Raw genomic sequence first — 23,390 nt, forward strand, 5'->3', positions numbered from 1 at the left:
TGCATTGCAGGATCATGTAGACAAGAAGACTGCAGCAATAATTCAAACACAGCATGGGTTTGTTAAGGGAAAGTCTTGTCCCTTAAAAGTTTGTTAAGGGAAAGTCATAATATCCAATCAAATTTGTGAGACAAATTTTATTGGGATATTATGATGTGGTTACAAAGGTTTGGATGCAAAAAATAATTTTAATATCATATACTTTGATTTCAGGAAAGCTTTTAACACTGTTGCACATGGAAGACTACTGTACAAATTGTAGCAGAATGGTATTAAGGGTAAGTTGCTACAATGGATAAAAGGGTGGTTCAGTGGGAGAAGACAGGGTGGGTAATCAATGGACGCTGCTTTTCGTGGACTAATGTTATTAGTGGAGTCCCACAGGATTCGGTGTTGTTTTGTATATTTAATGATGATGGTATATCAGTCTTAGTGTCGAAGTTGGCAGAGTTGTTAATGTCATTAATGGGGGTGTGCTACTGCAACAGGGTCTAGAAAATCTGGGCTGAGAGGTGGAAACTGAAGTTTAACATTTACAAATGCAAAGTACTGCATATGGGTAGAAGTAACCCCAGAGGAACGTACCAATTGTTTGGTACCACACTTAGTGTGGTAAAAAATGAAAGACCTGGGAGTAATTATGCAGTCAGATATGAAGTTTTCTGAGCAATGCATACATGTTGCCAGAGTAGGTCATGGGGTTTTGTCAATGATATACATGAATTTTTATAGCAGGGAAAAGGTGAAGGTTATCCCTTTGTATAAGGCAATGATCCGGCCACGCCTTGTTAATTGCGTACAGGTCTGGAAGTCTCAATTTAGGAAGGATGTAGATTTGCTTGAGCATGTACAGAGAAGGGCAACAAGATTTGTGAGGGGAACGAAGGGGTCCTCTTACCAAGAGAGGCTTAAGTTCTGTAAATTGCAGCAGCTGGAGGCTAGGCACCTGTGAGGTGTATAAGGACCTGTATGGGCTGAGCACGCCGAATTCTGATGGGATTCTTCTGCTTGCTCAGATTACGAACGTAAGGTGGCATAAATTCAAATTAAGGAAAGATTGCTGTAGAATAGATGTGCGGAAATTTGCCTGTAGCCAGCGGGTGGTTAATTGCTGGAACAAACTTCCATTTGTCGTTGTGAAAGTTGATAGCTTAAGTAAATTCAAGGAGGAAATGGTTGTGCGAATTTTTTTTTTGTTTTTTTTTGCTGATTCTACAATACAATGTACACATTGTATTGTAGCATATGTACAACACAATATTTTATCAGAAGGTCATACGCTTACATGATATGCCTCTATTACTATCCCTTGTGAACAGCTTGTGCATCCGTGTTCTACCATTCGGTGGCGATGCTTTCGTGTACAGAATGTTCTCGAATTGCTAGAATTTATTGTGTAAATTAGTTTCATATGATAGGTTTAAGAAGTTGTAAGAAATTCTTAGGATTGCTTTTTTTTTTTTATTGGCTTGCTTTGCAGCCGCACGCTAACAACTTCTGCTCATTTGTAAGCTATAATGACGAAAGCGAAATTAATGAATTATGGATGTAACCCTCTGGCAATTCCAGTGAAAGGAATGCAGCCACCCGACAGTTGAATTTGACTGTTACTGAATACATCTTCATTATGGAATTCATATTCTAATAACCTTGATGGTAGTTGTTTGTATGCTTACCGTCTTGTTTTATTGAACAGTGAAATCAAACTCGGGGCTTCTTTTCAGTTCTTAAAGCGTATTTTAAACGTTTGGTGTCAAACCCACCCCAACATAGGGGAGAATTTTATTTATACGAGGTGTTGCAATAAAGTTCCTAGACTTGTGCAATAAAAAGAACAGAAAGTAAAAGAGCTCAAAAATGGTTTTATTTTTATTCAAAGTAATCACAACGTGATTGAATGCACTTATTACGTTCTAAAAGTTTATGAAGGGTCAACGAAAGCGTCCAGCTCGGCGGTTAAATTTTTGTTTTGTGCTCAACGTCCTGAAATCTTTCCTTTAAGGATAGTTTTCACTTTGGGAAAGAGGAAAAAGACCGTGTTGGTAGGGTAGTTGATTTGTACAATAATTTTTTTTATTATAAATGCGTTCAAAGTGGCGAATGGGCTTGGGAATTTGTGTCAACTAGAACCAGCTGTCTTTCTCTCGAAATTGCGACCTCAACCAGGAAATGCACTTTAACAGTCTTTTGAAGCACATGTACGTAGAATGCAGTATTGATTCTCTCTAGGTAGATTCCTTGTGGGGTACCCTATTTGTCGAAAAGCTTGGTCTGCATAGTCTTAATCCTGGACTTCTAAAGAAAACATTTTGGGCCTTGGTGATTTCAAGTACACTTGCATTCTCAACCGCTTCGTCTCTGGCGCGTACTGAAACACCCGACATATCTACAGCAAGAATACGGTCGAGGAAATTAGGACTGCCTTGATAAGTGTGGATTAAGTTTGTACGTGATGACCCATCATTGCTTGTGCTCATTCGTGAGGCTGTGCAGCAGAAATTTTCAGACCTTTCTTATTCATATCCATCTCGTCAGCCATCATTCGGAGCGTCAAAGTACAATCTCGTGCCACAATTTGCGAACTTTTTTCAACGCGGGGCTCATTTCTTGCGTCATTGCAAACATCCTGATGTCAGTCTTTGAACCGCTTATCATTCAAACTTGAACGGTACGACTTGACGTTTCATCAACATACGCAGATTTTAGCGGTTTGCAAATTGTTCCGGTTTAAAAAAAAATTGTAATATCTTTATTGCAATCAGCGAAAACAAGTAAATTTTACATGTATGCCTGATGCAAATCCCATAACAGCAAAAATGCTAGGGGTTTAATATAGAAACGAACTAAAACTGTAAAAACAAAAAAAAATTAAGGTGTAAACACATGAAAACAGAATTTTTTTTTTACAATATCAACAAATCAATCAAGGAAAAATAGTGACAGTCACTCGGTTGAAGATGAACTCCCTGATGATACGTCTTCTGTAGGCCTTGTCCTCAATGAATTTCTTGTAATCAGCATCCATATCTTGGACGTTTTGGAACATCTCCATTAGCAGGAATCTGTCGCTCTTCCTGAGCCTCCACTCCACGGACTGTAAAGAAGGTAGGGCCCTTAAGGGTCTCAAAGGGATTCTCCAACTACAAATCTACCAAAAACTTGGCGTGTTGATTTCACCCGCTATCATTTTAATGGTGACAAGTAAGCGGAGGGTGAAGATCCGTTCTGAGACTTTTCTGTAGTTTAGAAGTTTGGTCATTTTTGAAGTATGTGTGAGGGGGTGGAAGCTTGTGCTTGAAGAGCACCCGCCAAAGAAGCCAGTACTCATCAGATGAGGTGGTTTTTGCTGCCGACGCCTAGATTTCAGATCCGTAGGTAATGACTGGTTGAAGAAACCGTTTCTTTCTTAGCCCGTGACTACTAAATACGATAAATATTTGTATTGCCGATTTATTGTAAACTCTGACTTAGTTGTCGTGCCGGACTATAAACAGAAAACTTATTTTTTTTAATTACTCTCAAGTCTTTTCTTTCTACATGTTCTTCGAAAGTGTGCGAATTACCGTTCAACCAAACATCACCTCTCTTTCTTAACAAAGCAAATTTATAACTATAAATTGAATAAAATTTTACCATCAATCAGACTCCCTCCCGCAAACATCTACGACAAATCGAAGTACCGTTGACAATCTCACCACGAAATACCAACTAACAGCCTCCTCCTTCACACACACCTTATAAATCCTCCGATCAACCACAGCGCGCGTTTCTTCGACAGCGTCATGCAAATGATCTAAAACTAGCGCCGCCGCCACCACCAACTAATACATTTTTTTCTTCTTTCACTAGCTTACCCATAATCAGGAGCGGGAGTGCAGTAGCACACGCTCTTTGAGTAGACTGGGGTTCAAGCCCCTGACTGCTGAATACGGTCGATCTGCCAACCCGCACTAGACCAGCGTGGCAGATTATGGTCCATTTTCCCTCAGCATGAATTGTTGAGGAGGCTTCCATCCTGCAGTGGGTTGATAATGGCTGCACTTTACCTTTACCCCATGATTCCTACTCCCACAACAACACTTCAATGTTACCAATGCAGCTATCTCGCTGAAAGCAAGGCGTTACGACATACAGGTGAGCGCATTGATGATCATCATTTCTACTACTTTACAATCATTTATAATATTCTAAACCTTACCACCATCTTTCAAGTAAACTTCCACGTTTTATGCCATTTAAGCAGATAAACCCATACTTTCTAGCTCTGAAAACGCTCGAACAACATCTCTCCTCATTATCCAATGAAAAATCATAACGAATTTCGCGAATTCTCAACCCCATTACCACAGCCACAAATTTCCAAAAAGAGAAACATCTTAAATTAAGATATGCAGATTCCCATATCTAACACAATGCAAAGACGCACAGACAACATTAACCCAAGGGATCAGCAACCTTTCAAAGGATGCGCAGCTCATTCCAACGGAAAAAAAAATAACTTTCTATTTACAGCTAGCTTATAATTCTAACTTCGACCACATAACATTAGTTGTAATGCTTAATTGCAAGCAGCCTTCCACAATCGTATAATGAAGAATAATTAAATATATATATATTGGTTACACTCCAGAACATCGGTACCACTTTGCGAGCGTAGTTTCTTTTGCTTGAATCCGTCCCGAATTACTGCCATAACTAACCTAACCATTCTTCACTTGCCAAAAATTAAACTCCATTAAAAAAAACCCACACTTCTTTTCCTTCAATCCATCCCGAATTAAAACTGAACTACGCGGTTTTTGTACCCATACTCTTGAGTATAACCAAATTATTTGTCAAGTTAATATAAAAAATCGTGTTCCAGTTCTTTATTACTACTCCATATTTTCATTTGTGTTTTCGCGAATATCTTTCATCAGTGTGCAAGTAAATTTGATTTCCACTTGACTCGCCCGCACATTTCAAGACAACTACAAATTCTTCTAAAATCTCCCCCCCCTCCCCACCGCAAAATTGCAAAACAAATCTACTCTTTACCTCGTCCCTTCTACACAACGTTCATAAAAACACCAAATACTAAAAAACAACTAACGCATTGCTTACCAATATGTACAAAAACATTCGCCAATTACAAATATTTTTTAAAAATTTCACTTCATTACATGTCTGTAGGTTTGATTCAGATTGTTATGAAACAAATATCCTTTCAGCATATATCTTTTATTGCTGTCTACACTTTCATGAATGACACCTGCAGTAGGTCTGTAAAATGCCTACTTTGTCTTAATAACATTTCATCCAAATTGATAGCGAAGTAAATATCTATTTTTTTTTTTTCTACAACAAACAACATCAACAAATGTGAGCATTATGTTGTTCATTCGAAAATCCACATTCTCAGACCAGCCACACATTAATTACAGATCAGAAACTTCATTTATATACAATAGTTTATTTATTTCTATAGCACTGCTGACACAGAACACTTCTGTGACGTAACAACAAGATTAACAAATAACATTTTTTTTTTAGTAAGTGGACTTCACCAGTTTTTAGGCAAATATGAGGCTAGGTATGATTATTATCACAACTTAGAATCCTTCTGAAATTAATTTTAACTTGATGTCGAGGTAGCTTCCAAAACCGCTGTTTTAATACTATTTAACCAATATACCAGTCACTAATAAAATAGCAGTGGCTTCCAAAATATGCTTTTTAAACACCAATTCTAATTTCTCAAAAATTATACTATATTGTTTGAGGCCATTCAATTCACAACAGTTAATTGAAATTTTTTTTTTTATAATTAAAGAAACATTTCATTGCTTGCTGATCACTTTCTTCAATGACAATTAAACAACTTGTTGTTAACATGGAATATGTTTTACAGATTCACTGGGTGTCTATTTAAAATAATACCTGCATTACATTTTTTTTGTTAATTGTAACATTTGCCAAATTCTCTGATCATTTAATTATATAAAAAAATTTTTTTTTTAATTGAACATACGATTCTTTAAATACTTCACAAAAAGTTAAAATAATCCACGAAATTTTAATTGCTTTTCATAAATAGGACAAAACGTTAACACGGCGTAAATCTACACGAAAATACTTTTAGCCATTCGAAATGTTAATTTCTTTTTTAATCTTTTGGCTTTTCAAACAATGTAAATATTTCAAATGTTAATTTCTTTTTTAATCTTTTGGCTTTCCAAACAATGTCTAAATATTTCAAATGTTAATTTCTTTTTTTAATCTTTTGGCTTTCCAAACAATGTCTAAATATTTCAAATGTTAATTTCTTTTTTTAATCTTTTGGCTTTCCAAACAATGTCTAAATATTTCAAATGTTAATTTCTTTTTTTAATCTTTTGGCTTTCCAAACAATGTCTAAATATTTCAAATGTTAATTTCTTTTTTTAATCTTTTGGCTTTCCAAACAATGTCTAAATATTTCAAATGTTAATTTCTTTTTAATCTTTTGATTTTCGAAAATTCCTGTACAATCTTTCCGAAAAATCGTTTTACGCGTTAATCATTAAAAAATATAATTAAGGATGAGTAACGTCTACAGAAAAGGCTCATTTTCTTAAAATTTTATTTAAAAAGGAATTGCCAAATGTCCATGTTTACAAAACAAACAAAAAATTCGAATTGCACAATGCACTCAGTGTATTTGATATTCATCATATAATAAGAAATTTACTCTTTTTTTTTTTTTTTTTTTTTCCTAAAGAAAAGCTAAGAATTTTTCAACCCATCTCACGAATAGCTCAAACTCACTCAAATTCGATCGTTGTTCATCTGCCCTTAAAATGAAAAACAACGTCACCCATGAATGTGTTGATAAGATTGTGAATGGATGGAGATTTATTTACTTCCTAAGAAAATCTATTAGTTTATTACATTGAAAACACCACTGACAAAGATAGTCAAACCCACACATAAACGCTTAATAAAAGAAATACAAATCTAATAAATTGAATTGAGGATTCGAATAAAAAAAAAGGGTTAAAAATAGCCTTAACGACTGAACATCGTATTTCACGCTTACATAAAAAACAAAATAGTCCACAGATAGACGAAAGACTTTTAGAGTTTTGGTAGACATCTTGACAAAGGTAAAATGCTAAACAGTAATTTTTACAATAAGAGCAAGATAGACACACGGATTTGCATTTTAGAAAAAATTTTGATAGTCAGCATTTCTATTAAGGAATTAAAATAGTAATCTTATTTTAACACAGTCTTATAGTACATGTTAGTGGAATTTATAAAAATATCTAATTAGCAGAGGGACAGACATTGTGATCAAGCATCAGAAATAAATTATAGAGAAAATTTTACGAGGAATTTATCTGAATTCTCTCTCTCCAAAAACATGTCACCTCTTTCTTCCTAATTGAACACTGTGTTCTAGGAAGTGTTAACTTTATTCCTTAGACTACAAAACAGCGTACAACAACTATGATATAAACATTAACAAAACAACCTGTTTCTCACAAACATCCCTTTCAATAAGTCTCTCTCTGCAGATACTGACGTTTACAGTGTTTAATTCAGAGTAGTTGAATTCGTTTCGTTGTTTGGGATTACGACTCTTCAAAGAACGCCAATATTTACAAACAGGATGGCAAAGTACAGTAATATTGACGGAACACCGAGGAAACAGATTTAAATTTACATAAGTCTAAAACAATTTCCCATCTAAAGCGTTAACAAAATATCTTCTATAATAAAAAAAAAAAAGGTCCTCCACCAATCAGCCAAATTATTCTTAATGATTTTCTGAATCAATCTGTCATCGACAAAAGAGGATTCGAATAAAACTAGTATTTTTTCCCTTATTTTTTTTTCATATTTAATCTGGAATGTATATGCAAGCAACTGTACAGGAGAAAGACAATGTTAATATACAGATGTCCTATACTGAAATTCCCCGAAATAATTTAAGCGCCTTTGTATGGTTAAAATACTGAGTGTTGTTTTTTTTTTTTTTTTTTATTTCTGTGAAAACATTGGATTATTCAGCCAAATGACTACTCAGTACTACACATTTAAGAAACATAAATAACTGCATGGAGATATTTTGAGGACTGTACGGAGAAAAAACGACTGGGTGGTCACTTCATCCACAGCAGAACACAAAGAATCGCTTGGAGGTCGAAAATTCTACACGAGATTTTAAACAGTTAATCACAAAAAGCTTCTCTACAGCGGTAAATTTTAATACATCACTATCATATGCTGCATTTCAATAACTGCAAGGACATCACACACCCTGGAAGATCCAGGCTGTAACAGCCAAGTGCAAACCAACCAATCACAACGTCATCGTCACCACAAAGGACACGACATTAGTCCCAAAAGTGACCACCAACCGGACTAGACTCATTGAACGGACCCTCTACATTTTAAGTGACAATTGGACGGGACATCCGTCCCAAGTGCGACCACACTCAGACCATAACTAGGACAAACTGGAAGATGGGACACCGTTCCCATGATTGACATTTCTTAGACTGGACTGGACTCACCGAACGGGAACTCCTAAGAAGACTAGTGACAGCTTTGCTGTGCAAGGCCATCTTGGCTCTCAGAACCATTCTCCTTTGCATGGTCCTTTCTTCGCCTTTCCTCCTAGCGAGTGGAGCCGACGGTCTCTTAACTCCCCCCCCCGCTGATCCCTCCTTTCTTCTGGTTGGGGCATGGGCCTGCCCCACTGACACATTGGGATCGTCTCTCTGTTGACCCCACATTTCTGTCTGTTTTCCCCCAGCCTTTAGTCTCCCCCCCCCGCTCTCTCTTAAAAATTTTCATGACTAGGGTTCAAACCAACCCCTAGTAATTGTGCCTCACACTCAGAAATTTAATCAACACAATTTTTAATTACCTCGGCTAACCCTATTTCTTCTCCCCCCCTCCCCTTTTTCCTCCTAGGTCCTTGCCACTGAAATCTCAGGAAATTAGGTGGAAGGACCTGCCAGAGTAAATAACTATAATACTGGTGTACCTGGTCTGCCTCCACGGAGCAGAGCGTGGACAACGTTGGGTCTCATTAGGAGCCCAACGGCTAAATGACCAGAGGAACAACAGTACACGACACTACACTTTTAAACCTCTGGCATTGACAGTGTTCTGTTTCACACCCACAATGTATACTATGCGGAGATGGAAGAAACCCCTGGTGCCGTTTGACACTAAACACACTCTACACTCCACTCTATCATATGCTGCATAATTCTGTAAGACATTGAAAGAAGAAATTTAGGAAACTTTCCCAGTATCCCCATTCCAACCACGAATACAATTCAAAATTAAGTAACCAAACTGAGATTGGCGCACTATAGCCTTAGTTGCTGATGCGCCATAAAAATCCTAATAACCAACCAACCAAACTGAGAACCAAAGATATATTATTTCCCAGTAAACAAAAGTGAAAGAAGGGCAATAAGCATTATGCAGCAAAACTAAAGAACTAGGAAAACCCATTCAACAACATTCTCTGCACTTCCAGTGGGCAGTTTTAACAATATCACTGTATGATTGTCGTGTCTCATTGCTTTCTACGATCATAACTGATCAATGTGTCATCTAACGACAGCTACTGCACGTTAAACTTTACGTGACAGACTTCCAATTTTCTTTAACCATTTCAATAACTTAACCTTATCTATGCTTAATTAAAAAACTAAGTCACTAATTATCCCGTTTTAGATAACCTAATAATGGACTAAACAAAATGAATCAATGTACAACACACTGGAACCAGTCACATAATTGATTTCCGATAGTGGTCAATAACGATGCTTTGATTGAAACAGTCATGAGCAACAGAGAAGAACACAATACAATGAAAATTACCAACCTACCGTAAGAAATTAGGGGCCAGTTGCTGATAGTTTCCTTAAAATCACTTTACCCTTGCCAATCATATTAATAAATAAAATGAAGTATAATAAGTAATGAAAGTAAATAGCCACTACTTTTGCTTAAAATAGGCATTGCTTAATGTATTTCTGCAGTCGCACTATTGCAAGCAGCACATAGTCATCTCTTCGTACAGTCCTCAAAAAAATCACCCCATACTTAAGTCGGAAACTTTTATTAACTCAACGATTATGGAAGATATAAGAAGTAACATAAAACAGATTTTACGTATGAAGATTATCTTTAAAATTAATATAATAGATATTACAATTTAATTCGAAAAGCACAGCTTTAAACTACCGATCATTAATGTAAATCCCCGTATTACTTTATATCATACTAAAATAATTAAAGGCACAAAATATTTCTTTCATTACGAATACGCGATATAACTCTAATTTTGATATTCTTTATGTATTTCTTATTTTTGATATGGGTCCATAACTACTATCTTACATTTCTGATGTCAATTATTTCAATTGCATTAGTGTAATCTGCGCAGATACCGTACATTATTGTACTGTATTTACGCAGGAGTCCACAGACAAAGATAGTCCTATTTTCTTGAAAATTACGTTCTAAGATTCTATAAGCAGTAATTAACGAAATCCTACAGTACCCGAACTCTTTCCTTCCACACAGATTACCTAGTTATGTACAGAAAGTTTGCGATTAAACTTAACCAATTTAGAAGGAAGCGAAGTGAAAAAAAAAAACCCAGCGCACCTCTGCTTTAGAAAATAAATAGGGTCATAAATGCATCTATAAATAGCAATTTACATCTCTCAATAATCATAAATCTTTCTTCCATTCTATATTAAAATATTACAACCTAATATGCGATAGAATTGAATTCCTAACACTTTTACAAATATGACGTCCCATTCGAAAGCTGGTTCATCTGATTTCCAAGGCTCTGTATTTCCCTTAAACAGTTCACTTTGGAGACCATCCCTTTTTTTTCATTGTTGTGAACGTAAGGCAGTATACAACACGCTATCAGATTGAACAGCTAAGGCAAATGCACTTTAAAACGAAATTTTCAAAAATGATCGAGAGCGATCCATTTAAGATTCGCCGTTTTCTAGCTAATAGTGAGACTAATCTAAAGAAAGGAAGCCCCTAATATGCTAACCGTATCGCTCAGAAAAATTTTAAAATTCGAATCGTTGCGCTTTTGATAACAATACGCTGATGCATCAGAAAAAGAAAATCAAAGAAAAAATTAGGCATGTCAGATTATGGCACGAGCAATACCACTTTTCTGTCCACTAGAAATTGAAGTCTAACTCCTTCAACCTTCTTCTAGAGGTGTGCTTCCTCGCCAAATCCTTACCGACGTTTGAACGATTACAAAACTACTTTACCATTCCTCATTAATCGGTAAATAAGATGAGGACAACTGAACATCACTCACAGCTGCTTCTACTCCACGTCTAAATTATTGCTAGATGCTGTTGGTCCGAAGTTCCACAGAAAGCAAAATCTTTGGCTTCATGCAAAACAGTCATCAGCCAGGCTGTCCGGTAGAAGTTAGCGATGTTCTGTTAGTTGTCAGTTCGTCCGATGGTGGGTCACTAGTTGTGGAGTCCACTGAGTATACCCTGAAGATTTCTTCATTTCCTTTTCGCACTGCAAGAGAACAAAAAAAGTCCTTTAACTAAAAGTGAAACACGTTAAACTTACTAAAGAAAATAATCAATTCTTAATTCAGATAGTAATGGCAATAGATACAGCAACACCCCATTAATATGAACTCCAAAGAACATATTCTAACTCTTGTAGTACGAGGTTATTCTCACGGATTTCTGTTCTTTTATACAAAGCGGTGGAGAATTCAATCCACGCTGCTGATGGAAATAAACAGGTAGCGTCAAATATTTACAGTTCATAAACACTTACAGAAAGATTCCAGTTGCATTCAAATAATTTTTGTTGTGTGTTTTCTCAACGGTGACACAAGCCTTACTAAATAATTCTAGTGTTTTTACCATCTACTTTGCCTAACATGGCGATGTATTTTCGAGAATTTCACTGCACTATATGCATCTTAAAATGTTAATCTGAAAGAAGCTCTTCCACCTTCTTTTCAAAGTCATTCCTAACAAAAACAGTCCATGACCGGAGACGTTTCCATGCAATTGTAATGTTTATAGCGTCTCACTTGCACATAGATCTAGAGTCATCAGAATTTTCCTGTTCAGCGATGCCATAATTTCTGGCCAATTTACGACGTAAAGATTGAAAAAAAATTTTGGCTGCAAGCCAAGCAGCTGTATTCGCTTCATAATCACGAGGGAGATCCTCCCCCCCCCCCCCACACAGACACAATTTTACCAAATCATCTGAGTGATTTGGCCTGGCTTGGCTTTGCTCCAAGAACTTTTCCACGTGATCACTAAATGCTGAAGCATTCTATTAACTCGTCTAAAAAATATTGCTGCGATATACACTGACCATACACATCAAAGAATTGCGCTCCAAAGTGAAATTTTCTATCTTACAACTGCGCCATTTTTCTTTAATTATCATTAATATAGACCTGTCTCTAAAATAATAAAAAAATTTCTTTTCAGAACACTTACTATCTAGTTGAAAAATATAAACTAATAACAATAACCCAACTGCATCTTTGTTTCCTTTGGTTACTTTCCAAAGTGCTGAGTAGGCCTAACACTATTTAATTTCGTTCATTAGAAGACCACTATATTCAGTCAACTCTGACTACTGGTCACTACTCCAACTCGAAAGGGCTGTGCTTAGGTATGGTCAGTTTAGTTTTATCTTATATCCAGACGTTTTTCTTTGAAAATTTCAAGGGGGGAAAAAAAATCAGCGATGGATTTTACACACAGATATGAAGTACACAGACTAGTTCTGGAAAATCTAAAATATTCTACTGCTCGTACTAAAAAATAGTACCGGTGTTGTTCGATCATATCCTTTTAGTGCGTGCTCACGGTCCAATTTTGCACATTGTGATTTGCAATTTTGCATTTTGTATATGCAAAATTTTGCATACTGTGCCGACTGAAAAACTGTCGTCCATAAGTTTCTCTTTAAATGTTGTCCTCTACCACAATCACCCTTTAAAGAGAAAATTATTAATGCAACTACTGTTTAGAGGGATCGAGGTATTAGATGCAAATATCAACAGCAGCCAACTATAGAGGAGAGAAATTGAATACGCAGTTTAATGTCACTAGCGTCCCTCCTCTCTTTCACTCTATACATTTCTTCGACCAACTGTTACTTCATGAAAAGAGGTGGAATAGTTAGAGAATGATTTTGGTCTGCCTGTATAATTTCTCTCGACTACATTTAAGATCACTGTTAAATTTTCCCTTCAACCTGCAACAAATCTATGGTCCCAGATGGAGCAACAGAACCAGGCCAGACGTAACCGAATGCAGTAGTACGCGTTCTTTGAGTGGACCAGGGTTCAAGCTCGTGACTGCTAAATACGATTAACATTCGTATTGATTGATTTATTGTAAACTCCACTGACCTGGTGGTTGTGCTGGAGTAGAAACAAGAACACTAGACTTAATTAAAAAATCTTTTTTTTTTATGCTGGCACGTGCAAAAGGAGTTTAAAACCAATCATTTAGACAACGTGAACTGTATCTAGGGGTCACGCAGGTTTGAACAATAGTCCACTCAAACGAGTGAGTTAATGCACTCTTGTTTAACCACTCAACTACATCGGGTTAACAAAAGCATAACTAAAAAAAACACGAAGAAGTATACCACTCAGTATACAAAGTATAATTCACTATTGTCTTATAAAGTTCTCATAATGATGCCAAGAAAGCGAACTTACTCTATCGTTTCCTGTTCAGTTAAACTCCGTGTATGTTCTTTGTGAAGCCATACTGGGCCTTAGACACCACTACAGCTTCTTTGATGAATCTGAGTACATATCTCGTCCGAAAATGAAGGAATTCTTAAGGACTCTTCAGAACACTAATTTGTCGATTTATACTGCACATCAGCAAAATCATCCCCACCTCCTCAACGAGTTATTCCGGATTTTTCATTTCTTAACATAACTTACGTAGGATCCTCGAACGCGCACACACAGACCTAACGTAGCCGAATGGTCAGAAACAAGAGTGCTGTAGCATATGCTCTTTGAGTGGACCATGGTTCAAACTCGTAACTGGTGAATACTATTATCGATTGTATTCATGATTTATTGTAAACTCCTCTGACTGGTGGTCGTGCCCGAGTATAAAGTGAACTTTTAGAGAAGTAACAGACAACAAAACTGTAAGAAGTAACATATCATAGTAACTGGCGCACTATGATTAAATTAGTTTATGGGCCAAATCCCCCCCCCCATCCAAAAAAAAACAGCTCCTGTGGTGATTGGTGGGGCACCTTGCTTTACACACCATGGATCCAGCCCTGTAGGAATTTTTCTACGCATGAACAAGTTGAAATCGATATTAAGGGTTCCGCGGAGGACCCGAAATCTTTCTTCGGACTAAATGAGGACAGGAGATTGTACGTACCTTTCTATTTGCATACGCTTTGAGTCATAAACGGTAAAGTCTGATTTGTTGGAAGGGAAGAGGTTAAAGATAACTTGTATTACTGACTAAACTAGTTGTTAAAGCTTTCTGGGTTGGGTATTTCAACGGCAAAATAAATTTCAGAATTGCGTGCCTTTTCAGCTTATAGTTCTCGCATAAACAGCCGTTTCTTTCTTTATTCCGCTGACAATGCAGACTCCGTTTACACGGACAATTGAAGAGAATTTTTCATGCGCAGAATCTCTGTTTCAAATGCTTGTGTGCAGTCTCCATACTCCACTGAAGAAGAAAAAAAATTTGCAGTTGTGCGCTCAAGAGCAGTCTTGCAGATGATTTTCCTGCAAAATAGTACGCTTGATTTTCTTCGTTATCATAATTAATTTACCGGTATGAACTTTTCTCAGCTGAATATCGTTGAAGAAACTTTGACATTTTACTTGACTTTCCAAGGAAAAAAGTTCTTCGAAGAAACGGAAATAGAAAGAATAAACGAAAAAGGGTTTATTGGGAGAGTTTCTTCTCTGAAAAGAAACAGCGTCTACCCTCCCTCACACACACACACAGAGAAGAATGTTCCGGAAATCGGCATTTATGGACTCTTCATACGCGAATTCAGTATTTTAACTGATTAAAAAAAAGCGGCCAATTACAGATGGCAAGGTCAAAAGAACAAGCACGAAGCTGTCTATAACCAAAGCGAGCGACCTCAATTAGCTGTTAATGTCAATGGACATGAAGCATGTTTGTAAAGGACAGAATCTTTAATTAATGCAGCGTTCCCCTTTTCTTGAGCTTAGAGTTTTTTTTCCAGAGGTGGAACCATTATTAGATAATGAAGACTTCAAATATATACGGGATTAATGGCTGTATAAGATTGGCGCAATACCTCTCCCCTCAATAGATAAACAGGAAGTAAAGTGAAGAGTATAAACTTTGGGGTTAAACTGATTCCAAGTACCTAGGAGAAATAAGTCGGAATAGGTTACCTCTCCTACCACTTTTGCACGTAGAGAATGATCTCAAGGCCAGAATTTAACGATATACTGGTGGATATGTATAACTGAAGTTTTTTTAACTGCTAGACTAGTCGATGGAAGAAGGTCATTGACAGAAATAGATCAGTAGATTAGAAAAATTAGTCTCCGTATAAAGAGTCACAGTTAGCAGCTAGAATGGAAATTAGCAGCCCAACGTACTCCCAAGATCTGTAACTTTTCTTTAAAATGTCGAGAGAATTGCTTGTCCACTAAATTTGTTCGTAATGAGTGATATAAGCCAGAAGGTCCATGGTGAAATCTGTACGACCGATCATAACCCTGGCCATGATTATTCCGGCTGTAATGGGTGATACTGCTATAATTTTTTCTGCATGATCTTTATATAAATAAAGAAGTTACTTAATCAGAGTGAACCTTCTTGTTAATGAATTTTTTTTTATTACTTTACTTTAAAGAAATGTTTGTCTTATTTGGGAAAATATCTACATAATAGGAAAAATGCCAGTAGAAGAAGAGTGTAAACAGGAAATTTTGTTTCCTCTTTAATTCGAGAACACACATTCAAAAAATGGCGAAATACCTTAATATCAAGAAAGGATAAGTATCTAATTCTTCCTGAATATTACATAATTAGTGTTAAAAAATCATGATTTTTTTTAAACGGGATGGTTCGAGAATAATTACCGTGTAATTTGCAGCATGTCTTTGTATGAAGTTACAATAAAACCATCACAAAGTAAGGATGGACACCCGTAAGTTGTCGTGGACAGTCTAATAACAATGCCATTAAGTTTACGGGCATTTGGCAGTCTTTAGATGTTCTAAAAATAACAAAAGGTTTCAGATTTACCAATAACTCGCTTACAACTGTTACTCCTTAAGCCAAATTCCGAGTTCACTCAACGTTGTTGTTCTTGGGTTTTAGGAGCATAAGCAGCTAAGGCCCTATTGCTCTGTGTATATTGTCTGTAAATTGCATTCTGAGGTTGTTTTTCTGTTTGCTAGACGAAAAACCCGAGTTCCGGGATAAAAAACATGTTACGCTCGACTGAGACCGACTAACTCAGCCACGTTGTGAAAAAGGCCCATAAAAATTCCTCCTGCCATCGATGGGACTCGAGCTCAGGTCTTTTCCATCCAGTGTGAGCAGGACGGCGATCCTACTAACTGTACTACCATGAGGGCAGTTCGCTCCATGAGGAAGTCCCTCAGTTCAGTACCGATAATGTCAGCCAGATTCGAAACGATATTTGTCGCTAGGGTTTGTCAAATGTGACGTGACGATCTTGAGAAAATAAATCTGCTTTGCCCTTCTTGTCAACATGATCATCATTATTTAAAATGTTATCTTTTTATCAGTGCTTTGATTATTAATATCTGAATATAATGAAAGGTAAACTGAGATGGCTAAAATTTGTTTAAAGTATAAAAATGACTGCATTTTTATAATTTCGTTTTCGCAGCACCTTTCTTGCCATATTAAGGAAATTTTACGTAACTTGTTAACTAAGATTTAATACCGCATATATTTCCTAGCGCTTAAATTAAAAATCCCTCGTGTCCAGAAGTGAAGTTTGAATTTGGTTTTTCCGGTGCAGAGAATTCGAGTAAATATGTAAAAATAAAAAAATAAGCTCGGAGATTCCGAGAATTTAGCTAAAACATTTTTAGAAAAAGTATTAGTCTACTATTATCCAATTAATTAAACCATGTCTACCCTGAGTTTAAGAAGGCCAGTCAACTTGTTCACCTGGAATGGGTAATTTATCATTTACCTCATTATCGGTGAACAGCTGAAACTTAAACTCTTTCCATCGAGTTGTGTGATAGAAGATGTCTCTGTGCATAGAAATTCTTTTTTAGTCTCTAGGGGCTATAGAAGAATGTTAGTAAAAGTCAGGGAGTTATCCGAACTGTTTCTGGGGGATTCAGTTTAATTTAGTTAAAACTGTTTCTCCGAATTCGCTCGTAAAAATGTCCCAAGAATGCCATTGGGCATTTTCACAAAAAGGATTTAGGAATGATAAATATGTGGAATTCGCCATTCAGTTTGCTAATCAAATTAGTGTTCCTTCTGTCGTTCAAATTATTCCACCTTATTCAATTTGGGAATAACGTACAAAGTGCAGTTGATTACTAACTCAAAGGATGACAAATGTCCTTTAAGCAAAACAGATGTGCTCGTTATTTTTAATTTAAGATAACTAATGAACACCCTTTTGAGACAGTAAGAGAAAATTTCAGTGATCGGAGTTTCTATTCATCCTAAGCAGCTCTCACTTCCTTCCAATGGATAATTTCTTCTTACTTTCTTGACACCGTAAATAATGGCAAGAAAAAAGTAGAGGCTGAATAAATTAACTTCTGTTGTATTCTTTTGGTATGCATAATTTCATTTGTTTGGTCTGGTTGCCGCATACCTGGATACAAAGTGAAGAGATACTAGAGAAAAATCAGAATAAAATGCTTTTATATTTGTGCTTAAACATCAGAAAAGATCTTATACATATTCATGCACTCGGCATACTTATATTTTTCAAATATATTAATGAAAAAATAATTTTAATACGCTCTTGTCTCTAATTAATTTTATTCTGCTTATTTCAAAAACTCACTCGCGATGCTATTTATAAGCAAAACCCAATTATTTGCTTCTTCAAACATTAGAGCTGCACTAATAATTAAAAGCTATTAGTATTCCGAGCGGTTATATAAAAAGTGTAGAAGTTAATGCATGCCACTTGTTCGAATTCATTCTTTTCTCTATATTTTTCACACTGTTCTGGTCCTAAGTGGCCATGCTGAAAACATGGCCACTTAGGACCAGTAAAACTGGTTTATACATTGTATAAACAATGTATTTTCATTTTCTTGAAGCTCTGGACAAAGAGATATTTGGATCATATTTTAAGCAAGAAAAGGGTTAATATCTCCCACACAAACCTGCCAAATACACTGTTCACTCCGAACCTTTCAACAGTAACAAATCTGGCAGCAACAAAAGCCTTTTTGATGGCATCGGCGTTTTTGTTCTCGACATGCTCTGTAAACACTTCTACAACGTTTAAAGGAGATATGCTAATATTCCTTACATCACTGCATTTGAACATGATCATCCACGTGTATATGCTCACATACTCAGGGTAGGCCGAGCATGCGCACAGTTTGGACTTGAATTTAAATCCAAGTCTGCGATGATTGTGTTTTCTCTCAGATCAATGCCTACCCAAATCCAGCCTATGTTCTCTGGGACCTCAGTCCTCATGGTAAACAGTCACACATATTTGGGTCAACATTCGATTAGCATATTGCTAACCCGAGTCTTATCCATACTCTGGTTGGAGATGCAACTTCATCTCTCTGTTCGTAATATCGCGGGAATTAAAAAATACAGTATTATGCGCTTTTGAGATATGGATATCGGCAGGACAGTTAAGTGAATTTATACAACTGAGATTTGGATGCTGAAGTGGTTAAGCTATGAACACCCTCTGCCGTCCCAGCTTCGAACCAGTGACATGGTCTGGTCACTTCAAGTACTACGTCTCTTAACTCTACAGATACTTTTCTTTAATGCAGATGAAAAATTGCAGATTTAAAGGAATCGCGAATCATACTGCTGATTAAAAAAGTAATGGAAGTCCAGTCAGAAAGGATTGCAAACACTCCTATATCCCCCTTGACGGTATAGCGGTATCGCCATTTGGGGAAGTCTAGGTTCCACTCCCATCGGAGAGTGGAGGAATTTTTAAGGACCTCTCTAACAGAAACTGTAGTTGGCCGAGCTCAAGCAGAGGGCAGTGTTTCGCTTGCGGTTTTTCATCCCGCACATGCAAATTATGACTTGAACAACTGCATAGTATAGCCTAAGATGCTAATATGCTTTGAAGCCAATAGTAATAATAACCGGAGGCGATTCTGGCTCAAGAACTATCCAGAAACAATGTTCACTATGTGTATTTGAAGGACATGTTTGGATAATGTTTATACCTGAGGGCTAATACTGTGGCTTTCATACAAGAGAAAATGATTCAATGTCGGACTTCAAAAATCTTATACATTCCATTATTTATCCCATCTAAACGGTTATCCTCTTAAATGTGTGGAATCTGTTCTGTATGGCTTATATTTATTTCAGTTCTGCAGCATTCACCATTAGCTCTGTCCATACTTTAAAGTCTTAAAATTTTAATATCATTTCCTTCTTCGAGTTTCAAATAACTACTTAGAAAAAGACGTGTTGGATACTTGCCTAAAACTTGACGTTCAAAATTTAACGACGCAATTCTTTATCGACAAGTTCGCCTTAAGATGCAATTCCTTACGCTATTACCTTACCTCCAGCAAACTTGCAACATAGAAACAGCAGAAATAAGTCAAAAGTTTTCGGAACAAATATTAACGTCTTGAACTTTTATGCAGATATAAAAACAGGGACGAGAAACCAATAAAGAGGGAAAATGGAAACGGCGTTACGAAACCTCTCCGGGGAAAACAAAGATGGTTAGAGCCCCGATTCTGTAGTAGACACGAATACGCATCAAAAGATTTTAAGATGTGGTTATATTAACATAGAGAAGAAAGCCATTTCAGCTTGTGTGTATGAACCCCAGTTTTCTTGAGGAGTTTAGCTTGCTGTTTTTTGAATGTTAGATCAACACACGAGGAGAAAAGAACACGGGGGGTGGGGGCTAAAGGGTACGCTGACCTCGTTGCTCTGAGTGGGCGCCTTCTATTTGACAGTGACGTAGTGTTTCGGACTTTTGAAAGATTCCGTTGGCTCCACTAAAAGATATAATGCTAAAAAACATGAAAGGATTATCGGAGACCTAGGTGCAAAATATCTCTGTTGGACTGACGAACGATCGATTAATATTTCGAAGAATTATTGTTTTTATAATAGATATAATAGAAATATTTGTTAATATCACTACAGGCTTTAAAGATAATCTTAATGCGTATATACAAAGAGACAAAGTAATGTGATAATTCAGACATGGGAGTTGAAAAACGGAAAGGTAACTTGAATTGGGAACCCTTCTAAAGAATAATTAATGAAATTAAAATAAAAGAACAGAAACTAATATCGTTTATACAAGTGGAAGTTGATTACAGCTGTTTGTATTTTTATTTTCAATTTTGTTTAACAGTTGGAATATGGAAAAGTACTTTTAGAATCTTACAGTATGTCTGCCTAGGCTTAAAATAAAATAACAGATTAAGCACAATTGACTCTATTCCAAAAAAAAAAAAAAAAAATGCAAGAAAATTGTAATTTTTCGACAGGTACTCAAATTGGAAAAACATAAGGTTTTGTACCCTAAAAAAGACAGTAAGTCTGACATTTAGAGGCAAAAACGGAATCCTTAAACTTTATCCTCGAAATTTCGGCTGGCACTTCGAAGAAATGCGTCACAATTCCGAAGTTAGAAACACTCAGAGTAGCGGCCTTTAATACACACCAAATACACCATAAAATGATAAAAGGTACTCTTTCCATGGCCATCATACCGTATTACTATGAAAGTCACTCTTCATAACGATAAAATGCCGGCCTAGTACTGCAAGTTCGTGCTGTCCAAGGAGAGACACGTGCATAACGTGCTTCTTCACTGAGTGAAAGGACCACTCAAATACACTTAAAGGATGTTTGGAAATATTTCCGCCTTCTTCAACTTGGTGCTGAAGTTATCAGTCTCAGACCGTGGTCGTAAGATTTTTATCCGGGTTCTTACTCACAAATGGGAAAATCATGAACAACGTTTCCACTAACTTACGCAATTATAATGAACAAATACTACAAAACTCGATACTTTCCACTAGCCTTTTTTTTTATGTTGGTAATTACTCAATTCTTAACTTTTTATGATTGAAGTCACGATTTACGTCTTTCATATGAGGAAGCCACTTAAAAAAGATCTGAAATCGTTAAGGCTCCAGTTTTGGCTGGATTTATGGAACACATTACGAGAAACCTAGTGACATAAACATTAAGCAAAGTAACTTCAAATTAAAACATTTCCTTTCAAATATACTAAGAATTACAAGTATTTAAAAAGCTCTCATCAGAGGCAAACACGTTGAAATCTGTGAAATTAAATAAATTCAAAGCTCTTTGGTTTTTTTCGCTAGAGTATCTAAGGCGATGATGTTTAGTATATTATGTCTGTATTTTATGGTCAATTTTCTGGATGAAAAACGAATTTTTTTGACTGGGAAGGGGAAAATACTAAGCAGTCCTCTCAAACCGGCTAACTCGGCCACAGTGTGTAAAAACACTGCACAAAATTCTTACGGTCTTTACAGGATTCCAATTCATGCTTTTTTTTTTTTTTTTTTCATTATAGGACGTTTCGTATCTTTTAAGATAGCTTTATCTTTGAATTAGACGTTATCAGATTATACGAGAATAAGTATAGCGTTTTATACAAAAGAGTATATGACTTATCTTCATGAGTCGGTTTAACAACGGTGGTTTCCGTGGTCTGAAAAGCATTGCACAACAAAGTTTAGACAAAAGTAGTGCTGATGCAGGGATAAGCCACTCAAAATATTAAATAACATTAAAAAGAAACGGAATACTCATTAATCTCAACCATTAGGATACCTCTTCTGAGTTTCTTTCTTTCACCCGAATCCCTATTCACTTTAGATGAAAAAAGAAGATGGAGTCAATTATCGTTCCAGACGCGAATTAACCCCATATTTCTTTATTTAGAGGAAACTATAAAATCTAGCACGTTTTATTAAAAAAAAAATCATTTACCATCGAAAAATATTAAGAAATGATGGGATTTGTCTTTAAGAATCTACGCAACAATGGGTGATAACTTATGATCAGGAATGCGGTAAAACTTAACTTTGACGGACAGATGTTGAATATGTGCAGTAAAGGAAAAGCGGTCGTCGATGATGACTCCTAAAAATGTGGTGCTTCGGACAAGTGGAAGTGATTTCTTGTCAAGTTTTACAACTGGTGGTCTGCCATAGTCCAATTTGTGTTTAAAAATCATAATCTTCGATTTGGTCGAGGATAATTTCAATTTGTTCTTAGAGGACCAAGACGATAGTTCAAAGAGTACTTTATTGGCATAGAGTTCTAAACCAGATCTTGAGTTTCCATTCAACGAAATGATAAGGTCATCTGCATACACAAGTTGTTGCACATTTTGAAATTCAGTCGTCCTAAACAGCCAATCATTAATGAACTAGGTTCCAAATCAAGGGACCTAAAACTGATCCTTGGGGGCAACCACGAGAGACAGATCTGTGAATCTTCGTGCTTTTAGTAATGACGGTGGCAGTGCGATCAGCAAAGTAGTTTGTAACAAGTTTATAGAGCTGAAGAGAGCAATGATTGGGATGGAGTCTACTGAGGGCGCTCTCCCACCATAAAGTATCAAAAGCGCCCTCAAAATCGATAAAGATTGCCATAACGTACTTGGAAGTAGAGCTATCAATAAGGTGGTGAAGTTTCTAATAAGGCGTCTTCGCATCCAAGCCCTTGCCTAAAACCGTATTGAAGAGAAGATGTAGAGTATGTAGCTCCCTGCAGTGTGGTAATTTTCTTTGCGATTAGTCTCTCTAACACTTTTCCTAGGTGAGAGAGCAAGGCTGTGGGACGGTAGGATCTGGCATTGTCTAGTGACTTACCAGGTTTATGTAAAATCTTAAGAATGGCGTGTTTTCATTGTTTGGGAAACGTTCCAGTATTTAAGCAGTTGAATAATTTAAGTAGAACTTTGGGTCATAAAAATGTTTGATAAATATATTATCGATCAGGTCATCGCCAGGACACTCACCCAAACATGGGTGAAGCAAAACTTCCCCATGATGGGCGTAAAATATCAGTTTAATATTCGGCAATCCTGTCTGTTAAACTGGAATTTATACTCAGAACCGCTGCTTACCTCCTTAAAAA

The 23,390-nt window shown here is 36.4% G+C and overlaps 1 protein-coding gene across 3 annotated transcripts in view; it reads right to left on the minus strand.

Moving 5' to 3' along the window:
• Positions 1–7,976: 7,976 nt before the first annotated feature.
• Positions 7,977–23,390, minus strand: part of LOC150075149 (uncharacterized) — a 231,786-nt gene continuing 216,372 nt past the window's right edge. For all 3 annotated transcript variants that reach the window (XM_090388737.1, XM_090388738.1, XM_090388739.1), the window contains exon 2: positions 7,977–11,565. In XM_090388737.1, the coding sequence (XP_090244863.1) occupies positions 11,444–11,565 (122 nt within the window). In that variant the 3' untranslated portion in view covers positions 7,977–11,443. The remainder of the gene's footprint in view (positions 11,566–23,390) is intronic.

This window comes from Mastigoproctus giganteus, chromosome 14 (assembly GCF_048544385.1).
Source record: "Mastigoproctus giganteus isolate SK-2022 chromosome 14, ASM4854438v1, whole genome shotgun sequence".
Lineage (NCBI taxonomy): Eukaryota > Metazoa > Arthropoda > Arachnida > Uropygi > Thelyphonidae > Mastigoproctus > Mastigoproctus giganteus.